Raw genomic sequence first — 26450 nt, forward strand, 5'->3', positions numbered from 1 at the left:
CTAAGCCATCTCTCCCAGCCCCATTTTTTTTCTTTTAAATATGTTAAATAGTAGTAAACTAACCATGCCGTAGGATTTTATCACGTGTAAACCCTTCCATAGCAGGATCAAGGGCTCCCAGCAGCATAAGCTGTGGGAGGAGTTGGATCTTTCGAATTGGCCTTGCCTGCATTCCTGTCCTGGCCTGGTGCATCATCTGTGATGAAAATGACACATCAACGAAACTAAACTAAAGCTCTGTTTTGTAAGCTGTGAACCCACTGAACCTTCAGCACATCCGTGGTGGTCTGCAATTCAGATTTACTTTTTAAGTTTAGGATTTTCATACTGCTGATAACCTGAAAATAAATTCTATCGTGAATAGTCTTAATGATATTTTTAATTAAATACTTTATTTATTTATTTGAGGGGGGGCAGATCAAGAGGGAGAATAGGCACACCAGGGCCTCTAACCACTGTAAACAAACTCCGGACATATGCGCCACCTTGCGCAGGTGGCTTACGTGAGTACTAGGGAACTGAACCTGGGTGCCTAGGCTTTGCAGGCAAGCACCTTAACTGCTGAGCCATCTCTCTAGCCTGTGAATGATAATTTATTAACTGAAAAGCTTCATGTCAGTGAGAAAGGACTTTTGGTGTTTTTTTGAACCCATACAAGCACAGAGCAGGTGAGATCCCACGTGATGTTCCAGTCCACAAATCTTGTCCTTTAGGGATCACGCCATGTCCCTCTTTCAGCTGTGGTACACAGGTCATCAGCAATAGTGTGGTGGCAAACAGTAGTGATTTTGAGCAATATTTTTAAATTTATCAAATTTTCAAATTTTCCCTCTAAGAGATGGGCTGGTAGTTTAAATGTATTCTTTTTTTGAAAGGCTAAAAAAAAAAAAAAAAAAAAAAGATATCCTTGATCCACGGTGCTCACATTAGAAGATTCTAAGGACATCTTAACTCATACCCAACTGAATCATTGTAGTTTTATTAGCTATTCACCATATTAACTTAATCTTATTAATTTGAGTTTTGTTGGCTATTAGTTTTGTGTTCATTCCATTTGAAGATTGTTTATAATCTAGTCAGAGCAGTAAGCCTAAGAAATTTATATGTGGCTTTGCCTAACAACTTCAGGTGTGTGCCCCACAAACACAGGAATTGCAATAGAATGTGGTCCAGTATTTCCCCAAATTCTGTGGATGCCTAAAGGAGAGAGAGTAAGCTCTCCTTTCCTTGGGAGTTGGGATGGTCTGCAAAGGAGACTAGCGGTTGGTAATTCATAAAGGATGCGCAGGAATTCATCGGGTGAAGTAGGGCTGGGGAGGAAAGGCTTTCAACGCTTGGGGCATGGAGCATGAAAGCTCGACGTGGTGCAGTGAAGCATGAGGAGGAGCAGGGGAGGCTGCAGAGCTCAGTGGAGGCCGAGCAGCAAGGGGATCTCAGAGAAGTCAAGTTACGTGGGGCTTGAATGACATGATTAAAATTTTTTTAAATTTACTTGAGAGGGAAAAAGAAAGAAAGAAAGGGTGCACCAGGGCCTTCAGCCGCTATAAATGAACTTCAGGCATATGCATCATCTTGTGCATCTGACTTATGTGGGTCCTGGGGAATCGAACCTGGGTCCTTTGGCTTTGCAGGCAAGCACCTGAACCACTAAGCCATCTCTCCACCCCTGATGTATTTGTTTGGTCTCACTATAGCCCAGGCTGACCTGGAGTTCACTGTGTAGTCTCAGGCTGGCCTTGAACTCACGGTGATCCTCCTACCTCTGCCTCCCAAGTGCTGGGATTAAAGGCATGCACCACCACACCTGCCTGTGGGGTTATCATTAGTGGGAAGACATCATCATGACAGCCATTGCTGATACCAAAGTGTTTTCATTGACTTGAATGGAAAAAACAGAAGATCGTGAGTTCGGGGCCATCCTGAGACTACATAGTGAATTCCAGGTCAGCCTAAGCTAGAGTGAGATCCTACCTCGGTGGGGGGGGGGGGGGCAGAGAGAATCTAACCTCTAGCACTTGAGGAACACAGAGTGGGAAGAAGCCAGAAAGAGAAAGCCAGAACTTTAGAAGAGCCAGGACAATATATGTGGTGTCTTGAAGTGAAGGGAAGAGAAAGTTTAAACAAACAGGGGAATTGCAAGGCATCAAATCCGGAGTGACTTGCTTTGAAAAATAAGAGAACTCTCACTTGGATCGTCAGTTTGTTGCTATTTAAGCAGATAAGAGCAAGGAAAACAGTAGAGACGCCAGCGATCCGTAGCCGTGGCATGTGCTGCAGTAGAGGGGGGGGTGTTTGACATTTCACAGATAGACAAGGGACCAAGCACTCGATAAGGTCGTCATCCATCCACTCACCTGTTCATATATCCATTCACATACCCATCTGAGCCACCCACCCACCTTTTTATTATTTTTTTGCCTATTTTTATTTATTTATTTGAGAGCGATAGAGAGGGAAAGAGGCAGATAGAGAGAGAATGGGCACGTCAGGGCCTCCAGCCACTACAAACGAACTCCAAATGCATGCACTCCCTTGTGTATCTGGCTTACATGGGTCCTGGGGAATCGAACCTCAAACCGGGGTCCTTACGCTTCACAGGCAAGTGCTCACCTGCTAAGCCATCTTTTCAGCTCCCCACCCACCTTTCCATCCATCCACCAGCACACCTTTCCACCCATGTGTGCACTCATGTGTCTTCCCATTTATCCATCCATCTACCTGTCCACTCATCTATCTGTCCATCTACTCACCCACCCATCTGTCTGTCCATCTGTCTGTCCACCTGCCCGTCTCCATCCATGTACCTTCCCATCTGTCCATGCAGCCATTCAACCCCCTCCCCATTCAGTATTTCCCCAGGACCCCTCCCGATGATGACAGACTATGCTCGAGATCTTATTAGAGAGAGTGCACGGAACACAAAGACAGTGCAAGTCACAATCTGCCCTGAGGAACTTGCAGGATCATTGAGTAGTCAGTTGAATAGGAAGAGAATTAGTGCCTGGTGTTAATTGCTTTGTTCATGATGGCCCTGGATAATGGAATAGGGACAATGGGACATGGAAAATGTGTACTCTCAGGCAAAGGGGAAGAGAAAAGAGAGCGCTTGGAACTAAGAGGACAGCCAGGGTGAGGGCTGGAAAGAGAAAAGGCATGTTTATGTCTGTTGTGCATGTTGGATGGGCAATGATGGTTGAGGTGCAAAGGAGGCAGAATGGGGCCAGATTTTAAAAGCAGAATTGTGTTGCAGATTGATCTGAATGTCATCCTTGGAACATGAGAACCCAAGTCACTGGTAAGCAAGACAAAAGCACAGTCAGGCTGAGTTTTAAGAAAATGGCTTAGGTGGCCGGGCGTGGTGGTGCACGCCTTTAATCCCAGCACTCGGGAGACAAAGGTAAGGAGGATCACCGTGAGTTCGAGGCCACCCTGAGACTATATAGTGACTTCCAGGTCAGCCCCCCCAAAAAGAAAATGGCTTAGGTGGTTTGGGAGTTCTGAGAGTTCAAGGGAAAGACTGGGGTAAGGACTTCAGGGAGGTCGCATCTCAATCCATTGTTGTCTTTCTCATTTTTAGTGAACACCAACTGTGTGCTCTGCTCTCTGCTGGGTGCTTACAGGTTCCTAGGGAAAAAATGCTTTTGACTTGCTTCCCTCCCCTTCACCTCTACCTCTTCAGTCTTAGGTGTGTATGTGTGTGTTTATGTGTTCACATGTGTGTGCTCATAAGCATGTGTGCGTGTGTTGGAAGGTCAGAGCTCAACAGGGAGTGTCATCCTCCACCTTGCTTTTTTAAAACACTATCTTCCTTATTTATTTGAGCGAGTGACTGGGAGGGAGAGAGATTTTCCTGTCTCCACCTCCTGAGCACTGGGTTACAGGCGTGTGCTACTGCGCTCAGCTTTGCTTGGATCCAAACTCATTTCCTCATGCTTGTGCAGCGAACACTTCACCAACTGAGTCATCTTTCCAGACTTGCTTTTTAAAAATATATATATATTTATTTATTTTTGAGAGAGAAGGGGAAGGAGGGAGAGGGAGACAATGGGCATGCCAGGGCCTCCAGCTGTTGCAAACGAACTCCAGACACATGTGCCATCTTGTACATCTGAATTACGCAGGTCCTGGGGAATTGAACCTGGGTCCTTTGGCTTTGCAAGCAAGTGCCTTAACTGCTAAGCCATCTCTCCAGTCCCAGACTTGCTTTTTATTTTAATATTTTTTTCTGATCTTCCCAGCCTCATGGAGAGTGCTGAAAATTTACCTGGATGCTTATAGTGAAATCAACAAGCATAATTTTTAGCTGGAAGGTTTCAAATCCCAAATCGGCCTCTCAGAGCTCCTGACTTCCTGCATCACGCATTATTTTGTCTGTCCTCTTGGTTGGCTTGGGTTGCAGATAGGCAATTGCCGTTAAGAGCATGGTGCCAAATGGGCTAGCCACTGCGTATAAGAACCCACCCCGGGCTACAGCACAGAAACATCTGCTTCTGTTTCCCCGAGGAAGTGCACGGCAGCAGTGGGTTGGAGCTGGTACCCAGGCCCGGGCTCTGGGTTCTGTTCTGTCACAGCGGAGGACGCTTTCCATGTGGCTGGCGATGAAAGAGTCAGGTCAGTTTCAGAAGGGAGGAGTGTTTCCAATTATGCATATCACATCCAAATATTTACCTCCTCACATCATTTTGGCTGGGCCCTGCCTTTGAATTTTGGAGAGAGCGTGTCCAAGTCTCCTTTGCGCTGTATTTAGGAAAGATATCTGCTTGGAGCCTCTTCGTTGCTTGGCCGGGACGTCCTGGGCACACACTCTCGCTCTGCGGCTGCTGATACTTCAAGCAGATTAATGAGTGGCAAGGAATGTCCGTGTTCTTCCAGGAAAAATCCAAAGCCTGTTAGCAGTGTAAGGGATTCCAGCCCTCATTTAATCCAACTGGCTTATTTTACTAGTAGGGAAACTGAGGTTCAAAGCCACAGACTTACTCATCCCAAGTCCCGGAAGGAGTAAGAGCAGCCTTGGGACTACAAGTTAGGGGCTTGATGTGGAGTTTCCTGTGAATCTGCCCTTCTTTCTCTTTCATCTTGCTACATCTCCTGTGGACTTCTATCCTTCTTGATTAAAAGCATATTTCCCACAGAATCTGCCTAGCACAGATATCATGTTAGGTAGATATCATTTCTAAAATGATTTCCCATCTTATGTCCTGGACTTTGAGTTGGCCCCATCTTGAATGGCAGAAATTAGGAGCCGGAAATATATTATATTTTTAAACTTTTTGAAATATTTTATTTATTTACTTTTTATTTAATAGAGAGAGGGAGGGAGGGAGAAAATAGGTGCACCAGGGCCTCTGGCCTCTGCAAACAAACTCCAGATGCATGAGCCACCATGTGCAGCTGGCTTACAAGGGTGCTGGAGAATCAAACCAGGGTCCTCAGGCTTTGAAGGCAAGCACCTTAACCACGAAGCCATCTCTCCAGCTCCTTTTTTAAAAAAACTTTTTATTGACAACTTCCATAAATGTAGACAATAAACCATGATACAAACCTCCCACCATCCCGTCCTCCCTCCCAAATCCACCCTGTTTAGTATGTTTTTTCCAATTAGCCTCTCTTCTGTTTTGATGTCATCATATTTTTTCCTCCTATTATGCAGGACTTGTGTAGGTAGTGTCTGTCACTGTGAGGTCATGAATATCCAGGCCATTTTGAGTCTGGACGACAGCATTGTAAGCAGTCCTACCCTTCCTAAGGCTTTTTCTTTCTTTCTTTCTGTCTGCCTGCCTTCCTTCCTTCCTTCCTTCCTTCCTTCCTTCCTTCCTTTCTATTATGACAGAGAGAGAGAGAGAGAGAGTGAGGGTGCACCAGGGCCTCCAGCCACTGCAATCAAACTCCAGATACATGCGCCATCTTGTGCATTTGGCTTACATGGGACCTGGAGAATCAAACCTGGATCCTTAGGTTTCGCAGGCAAGCGCCTTAACCACTAAGCCATCTCTCCAGCTTGGCTCTTACATTCTTTCTACCACTTATTCCACAATGGACCCTGATCAGTGAACTTGAAGATAGGAAAATGGTACAGCTAGAGTATTTGAGGGTGAAGGGAACAGCAGGTAAGGACAGAGGTACAAAGCCCAGAGCTCATTTGAGCACTTGGCCCATGGCCAGTCGTTTCCCAAACCAGGGGGGCTTGTTGAACGTGCACATTCCTGGACCCCCACCCCGGAGGCCTTTCAGAACCAGGAATCTACATTTCCTGGCGCTTTGAGAGGTGGATTGAAACACACGTCACCTTGAGGATCAGCACACGACTGGAAATAGAATGGGGGTGTGTTCGTGTTTGGTTTAAAGTCAGTAGCATGTATGTGGACAAGTGGAGCTTAAGGATCTCAGCTCGTTGGCTATAAGGATTCTCCAGCTGGTGGCATATGGGCGTTGAGAGAGAGAGTCTCAGGTGGAGCAGGCAGGGCTATCGTTTCAGGGCACCCAAACTGACATCTGTTTAATGGCTTGCAGCTGGCTGCTTGACCGTGGTGTTTCCTTGGTGTGGCTCATGCTTCGATTCAAAGCTTGATTTTTCTGTTTCCTCCTTCCCTTTCTCTCTTGGCCTCTAGTCATTTCTTCTTCTTTGGGTTAGGTGTGAATGCGTTCTCTGAACTGTGCCTGAAATGCATTTGCGCAACTCATTTACATGAGTAATTACCACAAGGGGAGATTGTTACCCAGTGATTGTGATTAAGGCTGGTGTGTTTGCCTCGTCATCCATTTCTGTGAAGCTCTTATATTCATTTTGTAGCTGTTGGCATTGACAGCAATGCTTAAGACTTTTTTTTTTTTTTTTGGTATTCAAGATGTGGTTTCAGAGCAAAACCAGAAGTGACAGCCTGGCGTGGTGACGCATGCCTTTAATCCCAGCGCTCTGGAGGCAGAGGTAGGAAGGTCACCATGAGTTCAAGGCTGTATAGTGAATTCCAGGTCAGCCTGGGCTAGAGTGGGACCCTACCTTGAAAAACCAAAAGAAAAATCATAAGTGGTACTCCTTTCCTGCCCCCCCCCCAAGGGTCTCGCTCTAGCCCAAGCTGGGCTGAAATTCACTACGTAGTCTCAGGATGGCTCCCAACTCACTCCTACCTCTGCCTCCCAAATGCTGGGCTAAAGGCATGCACCATCACGCCCCGCTCATAAGTGGTGTTCTTTTTATTTATTTATTTTATTTTGTTTGCAAGGAGAGAGCGTGCGTGAGAGAGACAGAGAGAGAATGGGTACACCAGGGCCTCTAGCCACTGCTAGAACTCCAGATGCATGTGCCCCTTGTGCATCTGGTTTACTTGGGTCCTGGGGAATCAAACCTACGTCCTCTGGTTTCACAGGCAAATGCCTTAACCGCTAAGCCATCCCTCCAGCCCATAAGTGGTGTTCTTGACTGAGGTGGTCTGATTGGAGATCCTTCTGTAGGGAGGGGTGTGTTTATGTGTGTGAATGTGGTGAACGCAGCTGTGTGGTCTCCCCCATGCACATGAATTCAGAGTCCAGAGGAGGACACCTTATTTCCTTGAAATAGGGTCTCTCACTTGAACCTGGAGTTCTGCTGTTTCTTAGTTAGACTGGATGCCCAGTGAGCCTCAGTGATCCTCCTGTCTCTGCCCCCATCAAGACTAGGGTTACAGGCATAAGTGGTCATGCCTGGCTTTTTACATGGGTGCTGGGGACAGAACTCAGGTCTTCATGAGCTAACAAACAGTAAGTGCTTTGACCCACTGAGCCACCTTCCTTCTCCTCTGACTAGGGATTCTCTTTAAGGAAGCACTCCCTCCCTAGACTCCTGCCCAAGGCCCCAGGTGACCAGGACCTGCCTGGGCTACCAGCAATGTGGTTCTGTTTTCTTTTCTCCTCAGCTTTCCAAAACATTGCTCCCTCATCTTCAGCTCTAAGGTGTATTTTTTTTTTTTGTACAATTTGCTTTAGTGTATTGACTTGGTTATATGGCTTAAATCAATTCTTTTTCTTTCTTTGTTTAAGTGTGTGTGTGTGTATACATTCATGTGTGTAAACACATGTGCATGTGCACTTGCACATGTATGTGCATACACAATGAGGCTAGAAGTCAAAGCTAGGTGATCTCAATCATTCTTGACCATATTTTTGAGACAAGGTGTCTCATTACCCCCGAAGCTCACTGATTTGCTAGGTTAGGTGTTTACAAGCCCAAGGGATCCTCCTGTCTCTACGTCCCTAGCTCTGGGTGTGCACTGTGGTGCCAGCTTTCTATTTTTAATTGATTTTTAGTTATTTATTAGAGACAGAGAGAAAGGAAGAGAGGGAGAATGGAAATGGGTGTGCCAGGGCCTCTAACCACTGCAATTGAACTCCAGACGCCTGTGCCACCACGTGCACCTGGCTTACGTGGGACCTGGAGACTCGAACCTGGGTCCTTAGGCTTTGCAGACATGCACCTTAACTGTTAACCCATCTCTCCAGCTCTGTGCCAGGCTTGTTTGTTTGTTTGTTTGTTTGTTTGTTTGTTTGTTTTGTTTTGTTTTTCGAGGTAGGGTCTTGCTCTAGCTCAAGCTGACCTGGAATTCACTATGTAGTCTCAGGGTAACCTGGAACTCATGGCGATCCTCCTACCTCTGCCTCCCAAGTGCTGGGATTAAAGATACGCACCCCCACGCCCAGTTCTGTGGCAAGTTTTTTTTTTTTAATGTGGTGCTGGGGATCTGAACTTAGGCCCTAGCGCTTGCAAATCAAGCAGTTTATTATCTGTATCATCTCTTAGTCCCAACCTACCTTTTCCTAATATCTTCTAGAATGAGGCTTTAGAATGTCAGACTTTGCATGTGACTCCTTCTCTATAAAGAACAGATGGTAGGTTTAATTTTACAGAAAGAGTATTTAGAAAAAAAACCCAGTGAAATCATACATTATTTCACATTAGTACCAAAATGAAATGCACCGAAAACATTTAGAACTGTGCCTAGTTCCGGGCTCACTGGGGGTGGTGAGAAATTCCCAGGGCTTTCTGGGAGTAGAGCTACCATCAATTCTGTGCCTCTCACCCCCACAATCTGTTCCAGATCTTTCTCCCTTTAATCTCCTTATTTTTATTTATTGAGCAAGCAGTATTATTACCATGACTGAATTTTTTTTTTTAAATTACAGGAAAACTTATCCCAGCCTCAACTTCAGTAATAGATCACATGTTTTCATTTTTATACATTCCCTTCCAGCTTTGTTCTATATAGGCTTAAAGAATCTTTACATTAGCATAATCATGATAGAGTTTCAAGTTTGTATTTGGCATTTTTTCATTTAATATTGTATTACAAGACTATTTGTATGTTTTACTGTATTATACAGGATTGCAATGTATTTGTGGACTCATTAAACCAGAATTGATGTGGCCATCTTTCTACTTAGTCCTATGTAATTATCTCCCTGTGTGATGAGAGCTGGGCATGGTGGCCCATGGCTGGCATCTCATCCCTCTGCACTGGGAAGGTATTCCTGCCTGTGCCCCTTGCCTCCTCTTGCTGTAATCTTCCAGCTGGCCTCTCAGCTTTCCATGGAGGTTCATGCCTCTTCCAAAGAAGGCTGAGAGCCACCCGGTCCCTTCCTAGCACATGTTATTTTCCACAGTGGAAGACCTCTCGGCTTATCATCTAACAATCTGCTGAAAAGTTCTTTAGGCCGACTGGTCTAAGGGAATGAGGTCATTTCAGAGTTATCCTTCCGGGCTGGAGAGATGGCTCAGCAGTTAAGGTGCTTGCCTGCAAAGCTAAAGGACCTCGGTTTGATTCCCCAGGAACCATATAAGCCAGGTGCACGGGGGGGGGGGGGGGCCTTGGGGGAGGAAACGCATGCTTCTGGAATTCGTTGGCAGTGGCTGGAAGCCCTAGCACACTCATTCTTCCTCTCTCTCCCCTTCTTTCTCTGTCAAATAAGTAAAAATTATATAAAAAACATAAGCAATTGCAGTTTTCTAGATCAAAAATGGTCATCTATGAGCAGCAGTGTTTTATAACTTAATCTCATGCTTAAGGTGAAATATCTATCTACAGAGAGTTTGATTTCCTAATTCGGTCCTACTTCTCATGCTGAATTTTCACTAATAGGTTGTAGAGGACTATCCACTTGAACAGACATAAATTGACCTCACTCTAACAGAATGACTGTATTCTTTGTATGAAGAGGTTCCATTTCATCTAGCTAGGCTCTTGTTCACGGATGTTTAGGCTGTGATGTGATAGCATCTTATGTATACATTGTTATGCACTGTATGCACTGGTTTCAGTAGAGCTGGGGTAAGTACCAGAAGTATGGCTGCTGAGCCAAACGCATGCACATTTGAAATTTTGAAGAGGATTACTCTCCCAAGAAGTCGCCCCAATTGAAACTCCAGCAGCAGCGATATCTTGCTATTTCGGTATCGCCAGACTTTATAAAGCCTTTGCCAGATGGGTATAAAATGGAATTTGATGTTTGTTTTGTATTTAGTTTCATATATGAAATGTTGAGCAATTTCCATGTGTTTATTTTGTTTCGCTCTCTCATTACGTGGCTCAGAGTGCTACAACAAATCACCTTAGACTAGGTGGCTTAAAGAACAGGAATTTGTTTCTTCATAGCTCTGGAGGCTGGAAAGTACACGGCTTGTGGTCTAGTTCATTTTTCCAATGAAGATTCTTTTGCTGGCTAACACAGAGCTGACTTCTCCCTGCGTCCTTATATGAGGGTAGCAGAGAGAGTCTGGGGAGAGAGAGAAGGAGATAGGGGAGGCGTTAGGAGAGGGAGGGAGGAGAGGTAAAATGACAGGAAAGGAGGAGGGGAGAAGGAAGAGGAGGGAGAGAGAGAAAGAGAATGAGAATGAATATGAATCCTTTCTTTAGAAGAACAATTTCAGGCTGGAGAGATGGCTCAGGGGCACTTGCCTGCAAAGCCTAATGACCCAAGTTCCATTCCCCAGTACCCATGTAAAGCCAGATGCACGGAGTGGTGCATGCATCTGGAGTTCATTTGCAGTGGCTAGAGGCCCTGGAGCACCCATTCTTTCTTCATCTCTCTGCTTGCAAATAAGTAAATTAAACTATTTAAAGTAAGAAGTACAGTAATTTCATCATGAGGGTCTCACCCCAGTGACCCCACTGAATCTCATGAACTCCCAAATTTCTCACTTCCAAATGTCATCACACTGGACATTAAGGCTTCAGGATATGAATTTGAGGACACACATTCAAGCTGTAACACCTACTAACCTCCTTCATACCCTTTTCCCTGTTTCCATTCAGTTGTCCTTTATTTTTGAGACAGAGTCTCATGTAGCCCAGGGTGGTCTTGATCTTTCTCCTACCTCCACCTTCCTCCTGCTGGTATTATAGACACGTCTACCACGTCAAGTTTATGTGGTGCTGGGATTGAACCCAGGGCTTCGTGCACACTAGGCAAGGACTCTACCAACTGAGCCACATCCTCAGGCCAAATTATCCTTTTCTCATATACTTGTTAGAGTGCTGTATAGGAATAAATCCAGCAGTTCTGAATATATCCTATAATTTTTGTTATTTTTTTTAATAGTCTTGTGTAGTCAGTCTAGGGTGACCTTGAACTCCCTTAATCTCCTGTCTCTTTTTCCCTAGTGCTGGGATTAGAGTTGTGTGCCACCATGATAGGTTTTTTTTTTTTTTTCTTTTTCTTTTCTTTTCTTTTTGTTTTAAGGTCAGGGAGTGTTCTGGAAGTGTCTTGGGTTTTCTGTTTCCACCTTTACCTGTCAGGTGTGTGTTGGGGGAGGGGTGACATACTCGCAGGTTACACAACTTCGGATTTCAATGGCTTCTTTTACTATGATTTATTCTTTGGCCTGGCACTCCTAGGCACCCTGTATAGTCCTAATTTTAGGAACATTACATCTCCAAATACTTAAATGTTTTCCTACCTTGCATCTTGTCTCACAAAAAGACTCACAGTTGGTTAAAATGCTCCCAGCATGGCTCAGGGAATTTTATAGAAGAGGAGGCGGAAAGATTGTTAGAGCCACAAGTTGGGACATTTTGCACAGAGACATTGCCTCTCCCTCGTAACTGACTGCTGCCTCCATAAGGCATGACCCACAGTCTCCATGGGGTAGACCTGCAATCCCAGTGAGGAAGGCCTCAGAAAAGAGGCAGAAAGGATGGTACCAACATATGTTGGTTATATACTAAAACTGTCCATATCTAATAAAAAATAAAAATAAATCTTAAAGAAAAAGACTCACACAGTTTGGCTGCAAAGATGGCTTAGCGGTTAAGGCACTTGTCTGCAGAACCTAATGACTCTGGTTCGATTCCCTAGTACCCACCTAGAGCCGGATGCACAAAGTGGCACGTGCATCTGAAATTCATTTGCAGTGGCTAGAGGCCCTGGCATGCCCATTGTCTCTGTATCACTCTCTCCTTATAAATAAATAAATATTTTAATAAAGACTCACAGTTGTCTGTCAGCAGCTAGGGGGGAAGAGGGGTAATAGGAGACGGAGGGGTGATGCAGGATTGATAGAACTAGGACATTACACAAACCCTCCTCCCCTGTTTTTTTCTTCCTTTCTCATTCTCTTTTCCTCTTTTTCCTGCTTTTCTATCCCCCCCCCCCCCCCGCATTGTTTTGGCCACAGACTACAAAAGCACAGTTCTGGAGCCTGTGCTTGGATTCTCACCATGGGGACTTGGATGGAATTTCAAGTCACTCCCCATGTATTCCGCTATAAATTAGAGAATCCGTATGGATAGAATAGGGTGGAATGTGGTTTCATGTTTCTTCCCCCCAAGGACCCTGCTCAATTTGGCAATCGGAAACTAAATTAGAGTGGGATTAGTTCTAGGAAGTGGATCTAGAGGGTAGCTGCATGTCTAATCCAAACGTTCCAGACAGTGTCTTGGTTATCTGTCGCTGAGGGATGGGGAAGGGGTGTGTCAACCCAAGTCGCTCAAAGTGCTGCTTCTGTCACTGTCCATTTATATTTATTATCCTTGTGCTAGATCAACTATGTACATGGATAGAATTCTCACTTTACTTTTATTTTTCAGCAACAACACGGCCAGGGTCTCAATATCCTTCAGGGGGGAAAAAATTCCCATTACTCGAGAGGAAAGGAGATCTTGATTTTAGTCCTGTGTGTGCCTGATGGGTCACACAGTTGCCTGGGGCCTCATTTTCTTCCCTGTGTAATAAGCAGCCTAATAGCAACCTCACAGGTGGCTGGATGGGGCACTGAGGGGCTCTGAAAAGGTAACTGGTGTGAGTGTTGCCTCTGCCCTGCCCTGGAGTGGGTCCATACACATGTTGCCCAACACAGAAAAGGTGCCTGGCCAATGCCAATACACTTCCCTTCCTTGCTCAGGAAGTCCAACACACTCCATAACAAGTTACCACACTAACTTTATGGCTTAAAAAGAGCAGAAATGGGCTGGAGAGATGGCTTAGCGGTTAAACGCTTGCCTGCAAAGCCTAAGGACCCCGGTTCGAGGCTCGATTCCCCAGGACCCACGTCAGCCAGATGCACAAGGGGGTGCGCGTGTCTGGAGTTCGTTTGCAGTGGCTGGAAGCCCTGGCGCGCCCATTCTCTCTCTCTGCCTCTTTCTGTCTGATGTTCTCAAATAAATAAATAAAAATAAACAACAACAACAACAACAAAAAAAAAAAAAAAACAGCAGAGATGTCACCAGAGCCAAGTGCTTTCCAGAGTCTTTGAGTAGAGAACCCTCTCCTGCCTCTTCCGCCAGCAGTGGCTTTGGATCTTCCTTGACTTGTGGCCACGTCACCGAAGTCTCTGCTTAGCTGGTCCAGAGCCACGTTTTGTCTTCTATGCTCATCAGACTCCCTGCTTTTGTTCATTTGCCTTGTTTTGTATTCCTTTATTTTGTAAATATTTGTAATATTTGTATTGAGATGAGAGAGAAGCAGAGAGAGAGAGAGAGAGAGAGAGAGACAGAGGCAGATAGAGAATGGGCACACCAGGGCCTCCAGCCCTCCAGACACATGTGCCACCTAGTACATCTGGCTTACGTGGGTCCTGGGGAATCGAACCTGGGTCTTTTGGCTTTGCCGACAAGAGCTTTAACCGCTAAGCCATTTCTCCAGCCCTTGTCTTGTATTTGTAATCAGAAAGCCTTCTCTCCTGGGCACCCAGTGAAGCCGGGATGGGCTGAAGGGTGCTCGGGGACCCTGCCTGAGGTTGAAACCACATTTCTCTTCCATTGCTACCTGCCATCACTCAGAATCCCCCCCCCACACACACACACTCTTTCTCCCTCTCTCTCTCTCTCTCACGCTTGTCTTGTCTCTCTATGACCCCATCTCCAGCTGGCTCACCCCATGAAACCTGTGCCCCCTCCTCTATTCTCTCTCTCTTTGAGGTAGGGTCTCCCTATAGCCCTCTCAGGGTGGCCTCAAACTCACAGCGATCCTCCTATCCTGTCCCTCCCCAGTGCTGGGATTAAAGGCGTGTGCCACCACGCCTGGCTCCTTCCTCGGCTCTCTGAACATAGCTCCCATACATGAGGTGCCAGTTGTGGATTGTGGCAGGCCCTCCCCCGCCCCCCGCCCCGCTTGGCCACTCCTTATCCCTGGGCTTGCTCTCCTAACCTGCCCTAGTTACTCCCAGGACCTTTAGAAACAAAGTGGAGCTATGAAGATAAGGTCTCTGGGACCGCTCTGGGCGCTACAGTTTGGTCAAAGGAAGGTGACTTCAACTGCAGCAGCCAAGCCCTTCACTGAGACATTATGGGAGGCATGAACTCTGCGCTGGCATTCAGTGCTGGCAGTGACAGTGAGGAAGGGCATCGGACAGGTTCCTGGTCAGCCCTCACAGCCCCCCTCTGAGGCAGGCAGGCTTGGTACCGTGTCACATGTGTGGTGTCATATGTGACAACAAGCAAGGCCCAGGAGTTCAGCCTGGCGGCTTTGTTGTGGATACACAGAAATAATAGGCCTTGGCCTGCCTCACCCCCAGGGTTCTGTGGGGACACGGGAAGAGCCGAACCCAGTGAAGGCTTTGAGCTCGTGAGCCAAGCAATGCTGCTAAAAGCCAAAACTGTTAAAGAAACATAAAGAAATGAAAAGCCAGGGTCATCTAGAGGCATGTTTGCACTAAGTCCAGGGTCATTGAAACCCCACCCCCCCAAAAAAAAATAAATCACTCAGTGCTCCAAGGCTAGACATTCTAGAAGGACCTCTGGAAGGGCCGTACCAGAACGTGAAGGTGTTGAGAACTGGGTACGTGACTGGAACAGATCACACAATGTCTCTGGGCCTCAGTTTCCCTTTCGTAAGATGAGATTGATGGTGACCAGGACAGTCTGAAAGACTCAGAGATACATGTGTACTTTGCCTAATCACAGCTATGACTGTGTGTAGTAAACAGTTTCATGTGAGCTAGACCCTAACATCCACCCAGTGACACCAAGGTGGCTGGAAATCCAAGAAGTTTTAATAAAGTCTTGAATCTATTGCTGGTGGTGTAGCGGAGGGGGGGGGAGGTGATCTTTTCAAACTACCACACTGTGTCTCTCTTCCCCCACTGGGAAGGGCAGCCTGTTCCGTTCCCCAGCCCCCCAGCAGACAGCCTTCCCCCCACTTCATCATGTACTGGCGGAATAGACTCCTGCCGCTGCAAAGCTAAGGGACCTCCGTGCTCTTAGTGCAGTGCCTGGCATGGTAGGTCTCTGTGTGATGACAAGTCAGTGACTACAGCAAGCGTGGACTCACTCTTGGGTAGAACTTGTGCACCCTCTCGTGCCTCCCATGTTCTCTGAGGTGCCCGGAAGCAGGAAAATCACGTTTGCCAACCAGCGCCTCACCCTCTGTCTGCGTTGTACACAGCACCTTACCCACAGTCTCCCTGCAGCCCCCCGAGGCAGGGACTGTAACAAACATCCCCCTGTGAAACGCACTGACCTCAGAAGTTCGGAAACTTCTTATTGCTGGCAAGAGGTAGCCCGGGTGGGACCCTGGGCAGCCTGGGTGCAGGGCATGCCTTGGGAATTGTTTTGGCCAATGCGGTTACTGCAGCGAAAAGTGGGGCCAACTTCCCTGAGGCTAAGAGGAAGTCTAGGACTTTCTGGGCCTGACTGGAGCTGGATAGGGGAGGGGGAAGGGGGGGATCCCAGCGACACCACACTTACTTCCTAAGGCCTCGACACTCAAAGCACATTCAATCCAATTATCACCTATTCATCTTTTCATACTTTTCCTGGGTCCCTTCTTCCCTAAAATATGAGACATGGACTCCTCGTGTAAAAAATGACTGTGATCCAGGCTGGATCTAATCTACCTTGTTGTGATTTTGATGCAAACCCTGGGCTGGAGGAATGGCTCAGTGGATAAGGCACTAGCCTGCAAAGACAAACGAGCCAGGTTCAACTCCCCAGGACTCACGAAAGCCAGGTGCACATGGTCGCGCATGCCTCTGGAGTCTGCAGCGGCTGAAAGTTCTGGCACATCCATTCTCTTTCTCTGTTTCTCTGTTTCTCTCAAATATATATATATATATATATATATATATATATATATATATATATATATATATATCTGCAAGCCCTGTGCCTCCTTGCGACAAAAGGGAGAAGTCAGCCTTACTCAAGGCCTTTCTTGTTCTGATCCCTAATCCAGCCTTGGTCTCCCGCAGGTTCCTCAGCGGATGGCCGCCGCCCAGGGCATCCCGGATGACGGTGGCGGTGCCCCGGGCGTGTGGGGAGCCTGGGGCCCCTGGTCCGCCTGCTCCCGCAGCTGCAGTGGAGGAGTGATGGAGCAGACACGGCCCTGCCTGCCCAGCTCCTACCGCGCCCGGGGCGGCCCCAGGCCCAGCAGTCCAGTGCAAGCCTTCTCCGGCCACGTGGTGTCTGCAGTGCGCACGTCGGTGCCTCTGCACCGGAGCCGGGAGGAACCGCGCGCCCTGGCGGGCCACGATGCCAATGGCAACGGCGGCGGCCCCGCGGGGCTACGAGGCAGCAGGCACCCGCAGACCCGGGGCCGCGAACCCGCGGCGGACAGAAGGTACGTGCGTGCGCGCCGCAGCCCGTGACGCTGCGCAGCGTTCCTGGAGGCGCGGGAGAAGTTCTTGGCGCCGCGTCTTTGGATTTATTTTATAGGCTGTGCAATGCCACGGGCCACTCCCACCCACGCTGTGGCCGTGAATATTTTCAAGGTGAAACTGATTTTGAAAAGCCATTAGACATCACACTTTAGGGAACTCCATGGAGGCGTGAATGGAGAAGGAGCCAGAACTGGGAAGACCTGGCTTCCAGAGCAGCCTTTACTCCAGGGAAGAGGGGAGTGGGTGACTGGGGTGGTGGCTGAGTGGATTTAAACAGAGCACACAAAACCGGGCCACTCCCGGCCCAAGAGCTGATCTGGGTGCCGTTGCCAATTTTTGAACAAGTTGAAGGTTTGGAGGTTTTAGAGGGTCCCAAGCTACAGATTACAGGTTCCTATGAAAGTTACTATAAAGATTCTGCCGCGTGCTTTTAGTGGGCGCACTGCTTTGTGGATATATCTCAGTAAGGACCTTTAGCATATTTTAAAATAAAATGTAATCGCTGTGGCATCAAAACAGTGACATAGCTCAGAAAAAGTGTAAATGGGGCTGGATAGATAGTTCAGCGGTTAAAGGCGCTTGCTTGCAGAACCTGGTGGCTGTGGTTTGATTCCCCAGTGTTCATGTCAATGAAGGCAGATGCACAAACTGGCACATGGTTGGCAGTGATAAGAGGCCTCGGTGTGCCCACGCTTGCTCTCTTCCTCACTCTCTCAGGTAAATAAATAAAATATATATGTATATATTTTTAAGTGTTACTGCGCCAAGCTTGGCAACACCCTTTGGAAAAGTAGAGCCGTACCAGCAGGGAAGGGCTTACCAGTGAATGGAGCAGGGGATGGGTAACTCGCAGGTTAGCCCTCGTGAATTCCGCAGTATTCGTTGGGTGGGCTGGAGCCTGGGTGTCTTGTTGTTTCTAAGAGAATAAATACAAACACAAACCAGGAACGAGACAGTTAAAACGGACAAGAGCCAAAAGTACAAGTTGTGCTCTCTGTTGCTTGACCATGTGTAAACTGGTTGCGAAGCCACGCTCATGTCCCCAGGGCAGGGCCAGGCGCAGTTTATCTCTTTACTCCCACCGTAATGAGGACCCCACACCCTGGTGACATGGTGCTCTTATCTGAGATGCTTGTGGAGGACAGTGTGTTTTAGAACTCAGAACTGTTCGGATTTTAGGGAGAGAATTCAGGGCGATTCTCCATGTGGTGTGGTCCAGCATCCCATGGCCAAACACAGTATAACTTCTGTAGTCAAACATGAATGCTCACACCAGGTACGATAACAGCAGTCACCTTAGGTCGGGGAAGAGAGGGTTTCCTGTGTTTTGTTGCCAAGAAACAAACAAACAAACAAAAAAAAAACCATTCATATACATACACATAGATACAGATGAAAACTTGTTGCTCAAAACTCTTGATTTACACTCTGGAGGTAGAGGTAGGAGGATTGCTGTGAGTTCGAGGCCACCCTGAGACTACATGGTGAATTCCAGGTCAGCCTGAGCTAGAGTGAGATGCTACCTTAAAAAAAAATACACACACACACACATACACATATAAATGTTTTTAAATGTTATTTATTGTATTTGCATGGGTATGTGTGTCTGTGTATGTCTGTATGGATATGTGGGTACACATGACGTAGCATGCATGTGGAGGTCTGAGGGCACCTCAAGCGGTCCATTCTCTTTCTTCTTTCACCTTTGAGATGAAGTCTCCTGCCACTGCAAGCAAATGTTCTAGGTGGTTCATGATCTGTCTCCCATTGCCATGGGCATGTTGGATTCACAGGCACGTTGGGATCACAGACACACGTGCCCCTTCGCATCTGGCTTTACATGGGTGCTGGGAAATTGAACTCTGGCCCGCAGGCTTTGCAAACAAACACCTTAACTGCTGCGCCAGTTTCTAGTCCAAAACTCTTGATCTTAAATTGCAGGGTTATAATTGCTAAGTCTTGTTGAATACCTATTCCATACCAGGCACTTTGTACCCACAACTCTGTGAAGCAGATGCTAACATGGTCTTTATAGGTGAGGAAGCAGAGGTCCAGAAAAGTGAAGTAGTTTGCCCAAGGCTACCCAGCTAGTCAGTGAAGAGTTAGGTTTACAACACAGGAAGTTGGGGCTCTAAGGAGCATAAAGAGGTTATACATGAGACTTTTTTTTTTGTTTATTTTTATTTATTTATTTGAGAGCAACAGACAGAGAAAGAGGCAGAGAGAGAGAGAGAGGGGGGGGGGGAGAATGGGCACACCAGGGCTTCCAGCCACGAATTCCAGACGCATGCGTCCCTTTGTGCATCTGGCTATCTTGGGTCCTGGGGAATCGAGCTTCTAACTGGGCTCCTTAGGCTTCACAGGCAAACACTAACCATTGAGTCATCTTTCCAGCCCTATGTGAGACTTTTGAGGAACTAGAAGTTTAAGAGATTACCCAGGGTAGAGAGATGGTTTAGTGGTTAACGGCCCTTGCTTACAAAGCCTAATGGCCTGGGTTTGATTCCTCAGTACCCATGTAAACCTAGACCCATAAAGTGGCACATATATCTGGCATGTGCCAAGAGGCCCTGACATGCTTGCTCTCTGTATCTCTCTCTCTCTCTCTCTCTCTCTCTCTCTCTCTCTCTCTCTCTCTCTCTAATACTTTTCTTTGAGGCAAACCCAACAGACTAGCCTTATTTTTTTCAATTTTTTATTAACAACTTTCATAATTATAAAAAATATCCCATGGTAATACCCTCCCTACCCCCACTTTCCCCTTTGAAACTCCATTCTCCATCATATACATCCCCTCCCCATTTCAACCAGTCTCTCTTTTATTTTGATGTCATGATCTTTTCCTCCTCTTATGATGGTCTTGTGTAGGTAGTGTCAGGCACTGTGAGGTCATGGACACCCAGGCCATTTTGTGTCTGGAGGAAGCACGTTGTAAGGAGTCCCTACCCTTCCTTTGTAGACTAACCTTTTTTTTTAATGTGAGAGACAGAATTGGCATGCCAGGGCCTCCAGCCACTGTAATTAAACTCCGGACACATGTGGTGTGAGCTTGCACCCTTGCATCACCTTGTGCATCTGGCTTACCTGGGACCTGAAGTGTTGAACATGGGTCCTCAGGCTTCACAGGCAAGTAGTTTATCCACTAAACCATCTCTCCGGCTCTCAAATAAATATATATTTTAAAACTTTAAAAATAAAATGGAGAGATGGCTCAGTAGTGAAGGTACTTGCTCCCAGTCAGAAGGCCCAGGTTTGATTCCCCAGTGTCCATATAAAGCCAGCTGCACAAAGTGTTGCATGCATCTGGAGTGGAGTTTGTTTACAAGTGTCAAGAGGTCCTGGCAAGCTCTCTCTCGCTCTCTCTCTCTCTTTTTCTTTCTCTCTCATAAATAAGAATATTAAAGAAGGGAAGTAGCCAGAGTTCTAGAACCATGCTGTAAGGTGAGATCTGAGGGCATTATGGCTGCCTCCCAAGTCTGTTTCTGAGCAGGTACCGGCTGTGTGGCTGGAAGGCTGAGATCGAGGGCTCCCGAGTGGGAAAGGGGCTTCTCTGGTAGTCTCTGTGGTTGGATCTAGGCGAGCTGCCTGGAGCCACAGGCTCTTGCTGGCTTCTGTCGGTCCTATACTGCAAGCATTCTGGCCGATCCTTTCGACAGCAGGAAATTTTTTTCTCCTGACTTACTGACAAAGCGCCAGTTAGTGTTTACTATGAGGTTCCTATGCGGTTTTGTCATGCTCTTGCCATTTGACAGTTTCAGCTGAAACAATCCAAACATGAGCTGGGAGGCCTGCGCTGCCTGCCGTAGGACGTCGGGGCTCTGCCTGGCCTGTGAAGCTCGCGTTTGTTTATATTTATCAGTCATTAGGCACTGGCGTCGTGCAGTTGACCCCAAGGAGAGATGCCAGTGTGCTCTGCAGAGAGCTCCGCTCTCAGCTGTGGGTTTGAGTTTAGTTAAGGCAAAGGCCACTGGGGTTCAGATTACTTACGAGACTATTAGGGTTGCTGCGCCAGGCAAGGGAGAATTTAATCGGAGCCAGATAACAAATAAAACTCTTCGACCTTCCAGAAGATATTTATGAAGCATCCACTGTGTTGTAAGGCCCCGGGACAAACACGAAAGTCAAGGACCATAAACCAGGTTGTGGGGCCGCAGGGTTCTCTCTCGCTGGCAGGCAGGAGCAGTTGCTTGTACATGTGTTGCTTTCTTTCTTTTTTTAGGAACGACAGTCTGTTTGGCAAAGTCAGTCTGAGATAGAGGCTCAGTTGGTCTCCTATACAAGAGCTGAGGGCTCTGATGGGAGCTTCAGAGACTCTAAGGTAGAGCCCGAGGTTCTTGACCCAACCGCAAGGGTAGTTTAGTGATTTTCAGCCTTGCCCTGTGTCTTGCTTGCTTCATTCGTTGCTGTATCAAAATACCTGGCAGGAAACATCTTAGGGGAGGAAAGAGTTTCTTCTGGGCCACAGTTCCAGAGGTGTAGTCCGTTCTTGGTAGGGAAGACTGGCAGCCCTCTGGTCACATTGCATCCACTGCCAGGATGGAGAGAGGGGAAGGGAGTGGGGCGCTAAAACCTTAAAGCCTGCCCCTATCGACCCACTTCCTCCAGCAAGGCTCTACCTCCCAAGGGTCCACAACCTTCACAAATAGTGAAAACTATCTGGGGGGAGGGGACGGGAAGTGTTCAAACACATGCGTCTGTGGACAGCGTCGTACATTCAAACTGTGACACCTGGCCATTAGAATCCTGTACTCTTTTTTTTTTTTTTTTTAAATATTTTTATTTGAGCCGGGCGTGGTGGCGCACGCCTTTAATCTCAGCACTCGGGAGGCAGAGGTAGGAGGATCACTGTGAGTTCAAGGCCACCCTGAGGCTACAGAGTGAATTCCAACAGGTCAGCCTGGGCTAGAGTGAGACCCCACCTTGGAAAATCAAAAAATATTTATTTATTTATTTATTTGCAAGTAGAGAGAGACAGCAGAGAGAATGGGCACGCCAGGGCCTCCAGCTGCTGGAAATGGACTCCACATGCATGTGCCACTTTGTGCGTCTGGTTTTACGTGGGTACTGGGAAATTGAACCTGGGTGGTTAGGCTTTGCAGGCAAACTCCCTAACCACTGAGCAACCTCTCCAGCCTAATCCTCCACTCTTTTTTTTTTAAAGAAAAATATTTTATTGGACTGGAGAGATGGCTTAGCAGTTAAGGCACTTGCCTGTGAACCCTCGTGACCCAGGTTTGATTCCCCAGTACCCACTTTAGCCAGCTGCACAAGGTGGCACATGCATCTGGAATTTGTTTACAGTGCCTAGAGGCCCTGGTGCATCCATTCTCTCTCCCTCACTATCTGCCTCTTTCTTTCTCAAATAAATAGAAATATTAAGGATATTTTTATTTACTTTTGAAAGAGAGAGACTGAAACTGAGAGAAGCATGGGTAGATAGATAAATAGACAGATAATAAAGAGAATGGGTGTGCCAGGGCCTCTAGTCCCTGCAAACAAACTCCACCTGTAGGCGCCACCTTGTGCAAATGGCTTTACATGGGTGCTGGGGAATCCAAGTGGGTGTTAGGCTTTGCAGGCAAGTGCCTTAACCACTGAGCAATCCCTGCAGCCCAGTCCTCCACTCTTTAATTAGACTTCCTCACCATGCCCCACATCTACTTCAGAACCACTCTGCAGGAGGAGAAAGGCTTATCCTTAGACAATAATAGCATTCCAGTCCATCCAAGCTTAGATACCAGTGGTTTGGAGGTATCTTTTTGGAGCTTCATATCTGCCATGGCAAAGAAGTTGGGAGTTCAGCCCTCATGGCAGAGTTTCCAAGTTTGGTGAGCACCTACCAGAATCTGTTGCGATGGGGTAGGGTGGCTTATTAAAAAGAGACCTGCGGGCTGGAGAGATGGCTTAGCGGTTAAGTGCTTGCCTGTGAAGCCTAAGGACCCCGGTTTGAGGCCCAATTCCCCAGGACCCACATTAGCCATATGCAAAAAGAAGGTGCACACGTCTGGAGTTTGTTTACAGTGGCTGGAGGCCCTGGGACACCCATTCTCTCTCTCTATCTCTGCCTCTTTCTCTCTCTGTCTGTCGCTCTCAAATAAATAAAATAGCAACAACAACAAAAAAGAGACCTGCAAGTTCCTGCCATTTCCCCTGCCTAGTGAGCACGCTGGCTTTTCAGTTAGTCACGTGCTCCAGGGAACGTCGTCTATAATAATCCTGTTTCACCCCGGAGGTTGAGAACCATTGCTGTTGAGGGCTGGAGAGGACGCGTGTCTCCTTCTCCATAGAGCAGTGATGGTAATGAGTACTGAGTGGACGTGTGGCTTATATGCAGGTTCTCCCTTGAATGCAGTGGGCACTTACAGTGTGTACAGCCCCATGAGGCAGAAATTGTTACTTGTGCACATTTCACAGACGGGGAAACAGTCTCCGAGAAGTGGTAAGTTTTCCTCAAAGCTACCCACATCAGAAGCAGATAGAATTCAAACGGAGATCCGGCAGATCCTAATCTTTGGAGTTATTTTCACTCATGGCTAGTGTGAGTGGGAGACTGCTGACTTCCAGCAGTGGTCATAAAAGTCGCTCAGGAGAGTGGACAGTCAGCTGTGTCTTGAAAAGTGGATGGAATTTCGTAATCAAGACTTAAACATAGCTGCCTCCCTTCCTGGCAGCGTCCAGCTCCATTCACTGGGCAAACCCTATTTACATCTCGTCCTAGGCGCCAAAGGGGTTAACAAAACTGAAAGCCATGGTCCTAATTAGAATTCAGGGGGAGAGCTGGATGTGTTGGCTTACCTCTTTAATCCCAGCACTCAGGTGAGGGGGATCCGTCACTGTGAGTTCGAGGCCAGCCTGGAACTATAGATGAGTTGCAGATTAGTCTGGACTAGAGTGAGACCCTACCTTAAAAACAAAACAAAACATCAACAAAGAACTCTGGTGGACAGCTGGGGCCTCACAGGAAGTGAGGTCCAGTCCAGGAGGGCAGGTCTCTGGGTAGCACAGACACCATAATAGACTGTAACCTCGAATGTAGGCCAAAATAATCCCTTCCTTCCTAAATTTCTTCTTGTAAGGTAATTGGTCACAGCAGTGAGAACCCAAGTGCAGAGATCAACTCGAATGATGCTTTGATCCTGGGCCTTAGTGTCCCTAATTGTAAAGGTGTTTTCCTCTCACCATTAAGGCCTCTTGCTGTATTATTAAGGCCAGTTGATGGTTTTCTGGTTTCTTTGTTTGTTGGTTTCTATACTACAGGGTCTCATTAGCCTGATTATGCAGCCAAGGATAATCTTAAACTTCTAATTCTCCAGTATTCACCTCCTGAGTGCTGGAATTATCGTCATGTGACAGTACACCCAACTTATTCAGTGCTGGGGGCCAAACGCAGGACGTAGTGCATGCTAGGCGCTCCAACCTAGCTAGCTACACCGCCAGTTGCTGTTTTAAACATTCTCACGATTGCTCTGTCATACAATGGAAAAGGGAAAGAGAAGGTGGCTGTGAGTTTCAGCTCCCAGACAGGTTTTATTTAAATATAAGCCGGGCGTGGTGGCGCACGCCTTTAATCCCAGCACTCAGGAGGCAGAGGTAGGAGGATCACCGTGAGTTCAAAGCCACCCTGAGACTCTGTAGTGAATTCCGACCAGCCTGGGCTAGAGTGAAACTCTACCTTGAAAAACATATATATATATATAATAAATTTCTTTACAGGCGGGGGGGGGGGGAGAAAGAGAAATAGTGCATCAGGGCCCCAGACACGCTGCAAACAAACTCCAGATGTATGCACCCCTGTGCATCTGGCTTTATGTGGATACTGAGGAATGAAACCTGGGTCTTTAGGCTTTGCAGGCAAGTGCCTTATTAACCTCCTAGCCATCTCTCCAGCCCCCAGACAGGTTTTCAAATATCCTTCTAGAATATTTGGTTGTTGATATCCCAACTCTTCAAATCCCTCTCTTCAGACTTCTGGCTCATCACGTGAATTTTTCTTAGTGTCACTTACACATGTGATTTTTTTTTTTTTTTTGCTGGTCCCCCTGTGGCTTTTGCCCCTTTCTCTTAGAAGCACTTCCATTTCTTGCCTTGTTGAAGTCCTTGAGCTGGGAGTCATTAGGCCCTGTTTCCTATCTCAGCTTCATTATTGGTAACAGGATAGCCTGGGGAGTCACCAAATGCCATCTACAAAATTATGTGTAATTATGTGTCCTTTGTCCAGACATGCTATGAAGTTAAATGAGGTGACAGCTATAAAAGTTCTTGAAATGGGGCTGAGGAGATGGAGTTAAAGGCATTTTCCTGCAAAGCCTGTTTGTTGGCCTGGGTTCAATTCCCCAGTATCCACATAAAGCCAAATGCACAAAGGGATGAATGTGTCTTGAGTTCATGTACAACCACAAGAGGCCTTGGAATGCCTATATACGCTCTCTGATAAATAAGCAAAATTATATATATTTTTTTATTTATTTGAGAGCAACAGACAGAGAGAGGAAGAGGCAAAGAAACAGAGAGAATGGGCGCACCAGGGCCTCCAGCCACTGCAAACGAACTCCAGACGCGTGTGCCCCCTTGGGCGTCTGGATAACGTGGGTCCTGGGGAATCGAGCCTCGAACCAGAGTCCTTTGGCTTCACAGGCAAGCGCTTAACCACTAAGCCATCTCTCCTGCCCAACGAAATTATACTTTTAAAAGTTCTTCAAGGGCTGGAGGGATGGATCCGCAGTTAAGGCACTTGCCTGCAAAGCCTGACAACTGGGTTTGATTTCCCTGTACCCATGGAAAGCCAGATGCACAATGTGGCACATGTATCTAGAGTTTGCAGTGGCAAGAGTCACTTGCACACCCATTCTCTTCCTCTCTCCTTGTAAATAAATAAAATATTTTATGAGACTGACATGCTTCCTACTGCGCTAACGAGGCACCTAAATAAAATATTACAAAAATTCTTCAAAAGACACAACAGTGTTCAATGATGCACTTATTATTATTCTTGTTTTTAATTTTGGTGAAATAGGGTCATGCTATATAGCCCAGGATATCCTGGAGCTTGCTGTTGTAGCCCAGGCTGGCCTCAAACTTAACAATCCTTGTGCCTCAGCCTCGGTGATTCTGACGTTACAGGCATGCGCACCACCATGGATAACTTTAATGTGATTAGTTTTATTATCATTATCCAGATAGTCTTTGGGAGTATCTGTAGCTTGTTGCACGTATGTGGATGTGCACACGCCCATGCTTGCGTGTATGTATTAGCATGTGTGTATTTTTGTCCACACCAGGCCAGACAGGACCAGACCTCCATCACAGGTTTTCCCACCCATTCCCACCTCCCCGTGAACTGTCCCTGGCTGCAGGTAGCCATCATTTTCCCAAGTCCTCCCTTCCTGCCCAC

The 26450-nt window shown here is 47.0% G+C and overlaps 1 protein-coding gene across 1 annotated transcript in view; it reads left to right on the plus strand.

Moving 5' to 3' along the window:
* Thsd4 (thrombospondin type 1 domain containing 4) overlaps positions 1–26450 on the plus strand; it is a 694201-nt gene that overhangs the window by 90482 nt on the left and 577269 nt on the right. The window contains exon 4 of the mRNA XM_045160247.1: positions 16652–17019. Within this exon, the coding sequence (XP_045016182.1) occupies positions 16652–17019 (368 nt within the window). The remainder of the gene's footprint in view (positions 1–16651; positions 17020–26450) is intronic.

Source organism: Jaculus jaculus, chromosome 10 (assembly GCF_020740685.1).
Source record: "Jaculus jaculus isolate mJacJac1 chromosome 10, mJacJac1.mat.Y.cur, whole genome shotgun sequence".
In the NCBI taxonomy this organism is placed as follows: Eukaryota; Metazoa; Chordata; class Mammalia; order Rodentia; family Dipodidae; genus Jaculus; species Jaculus jaculus.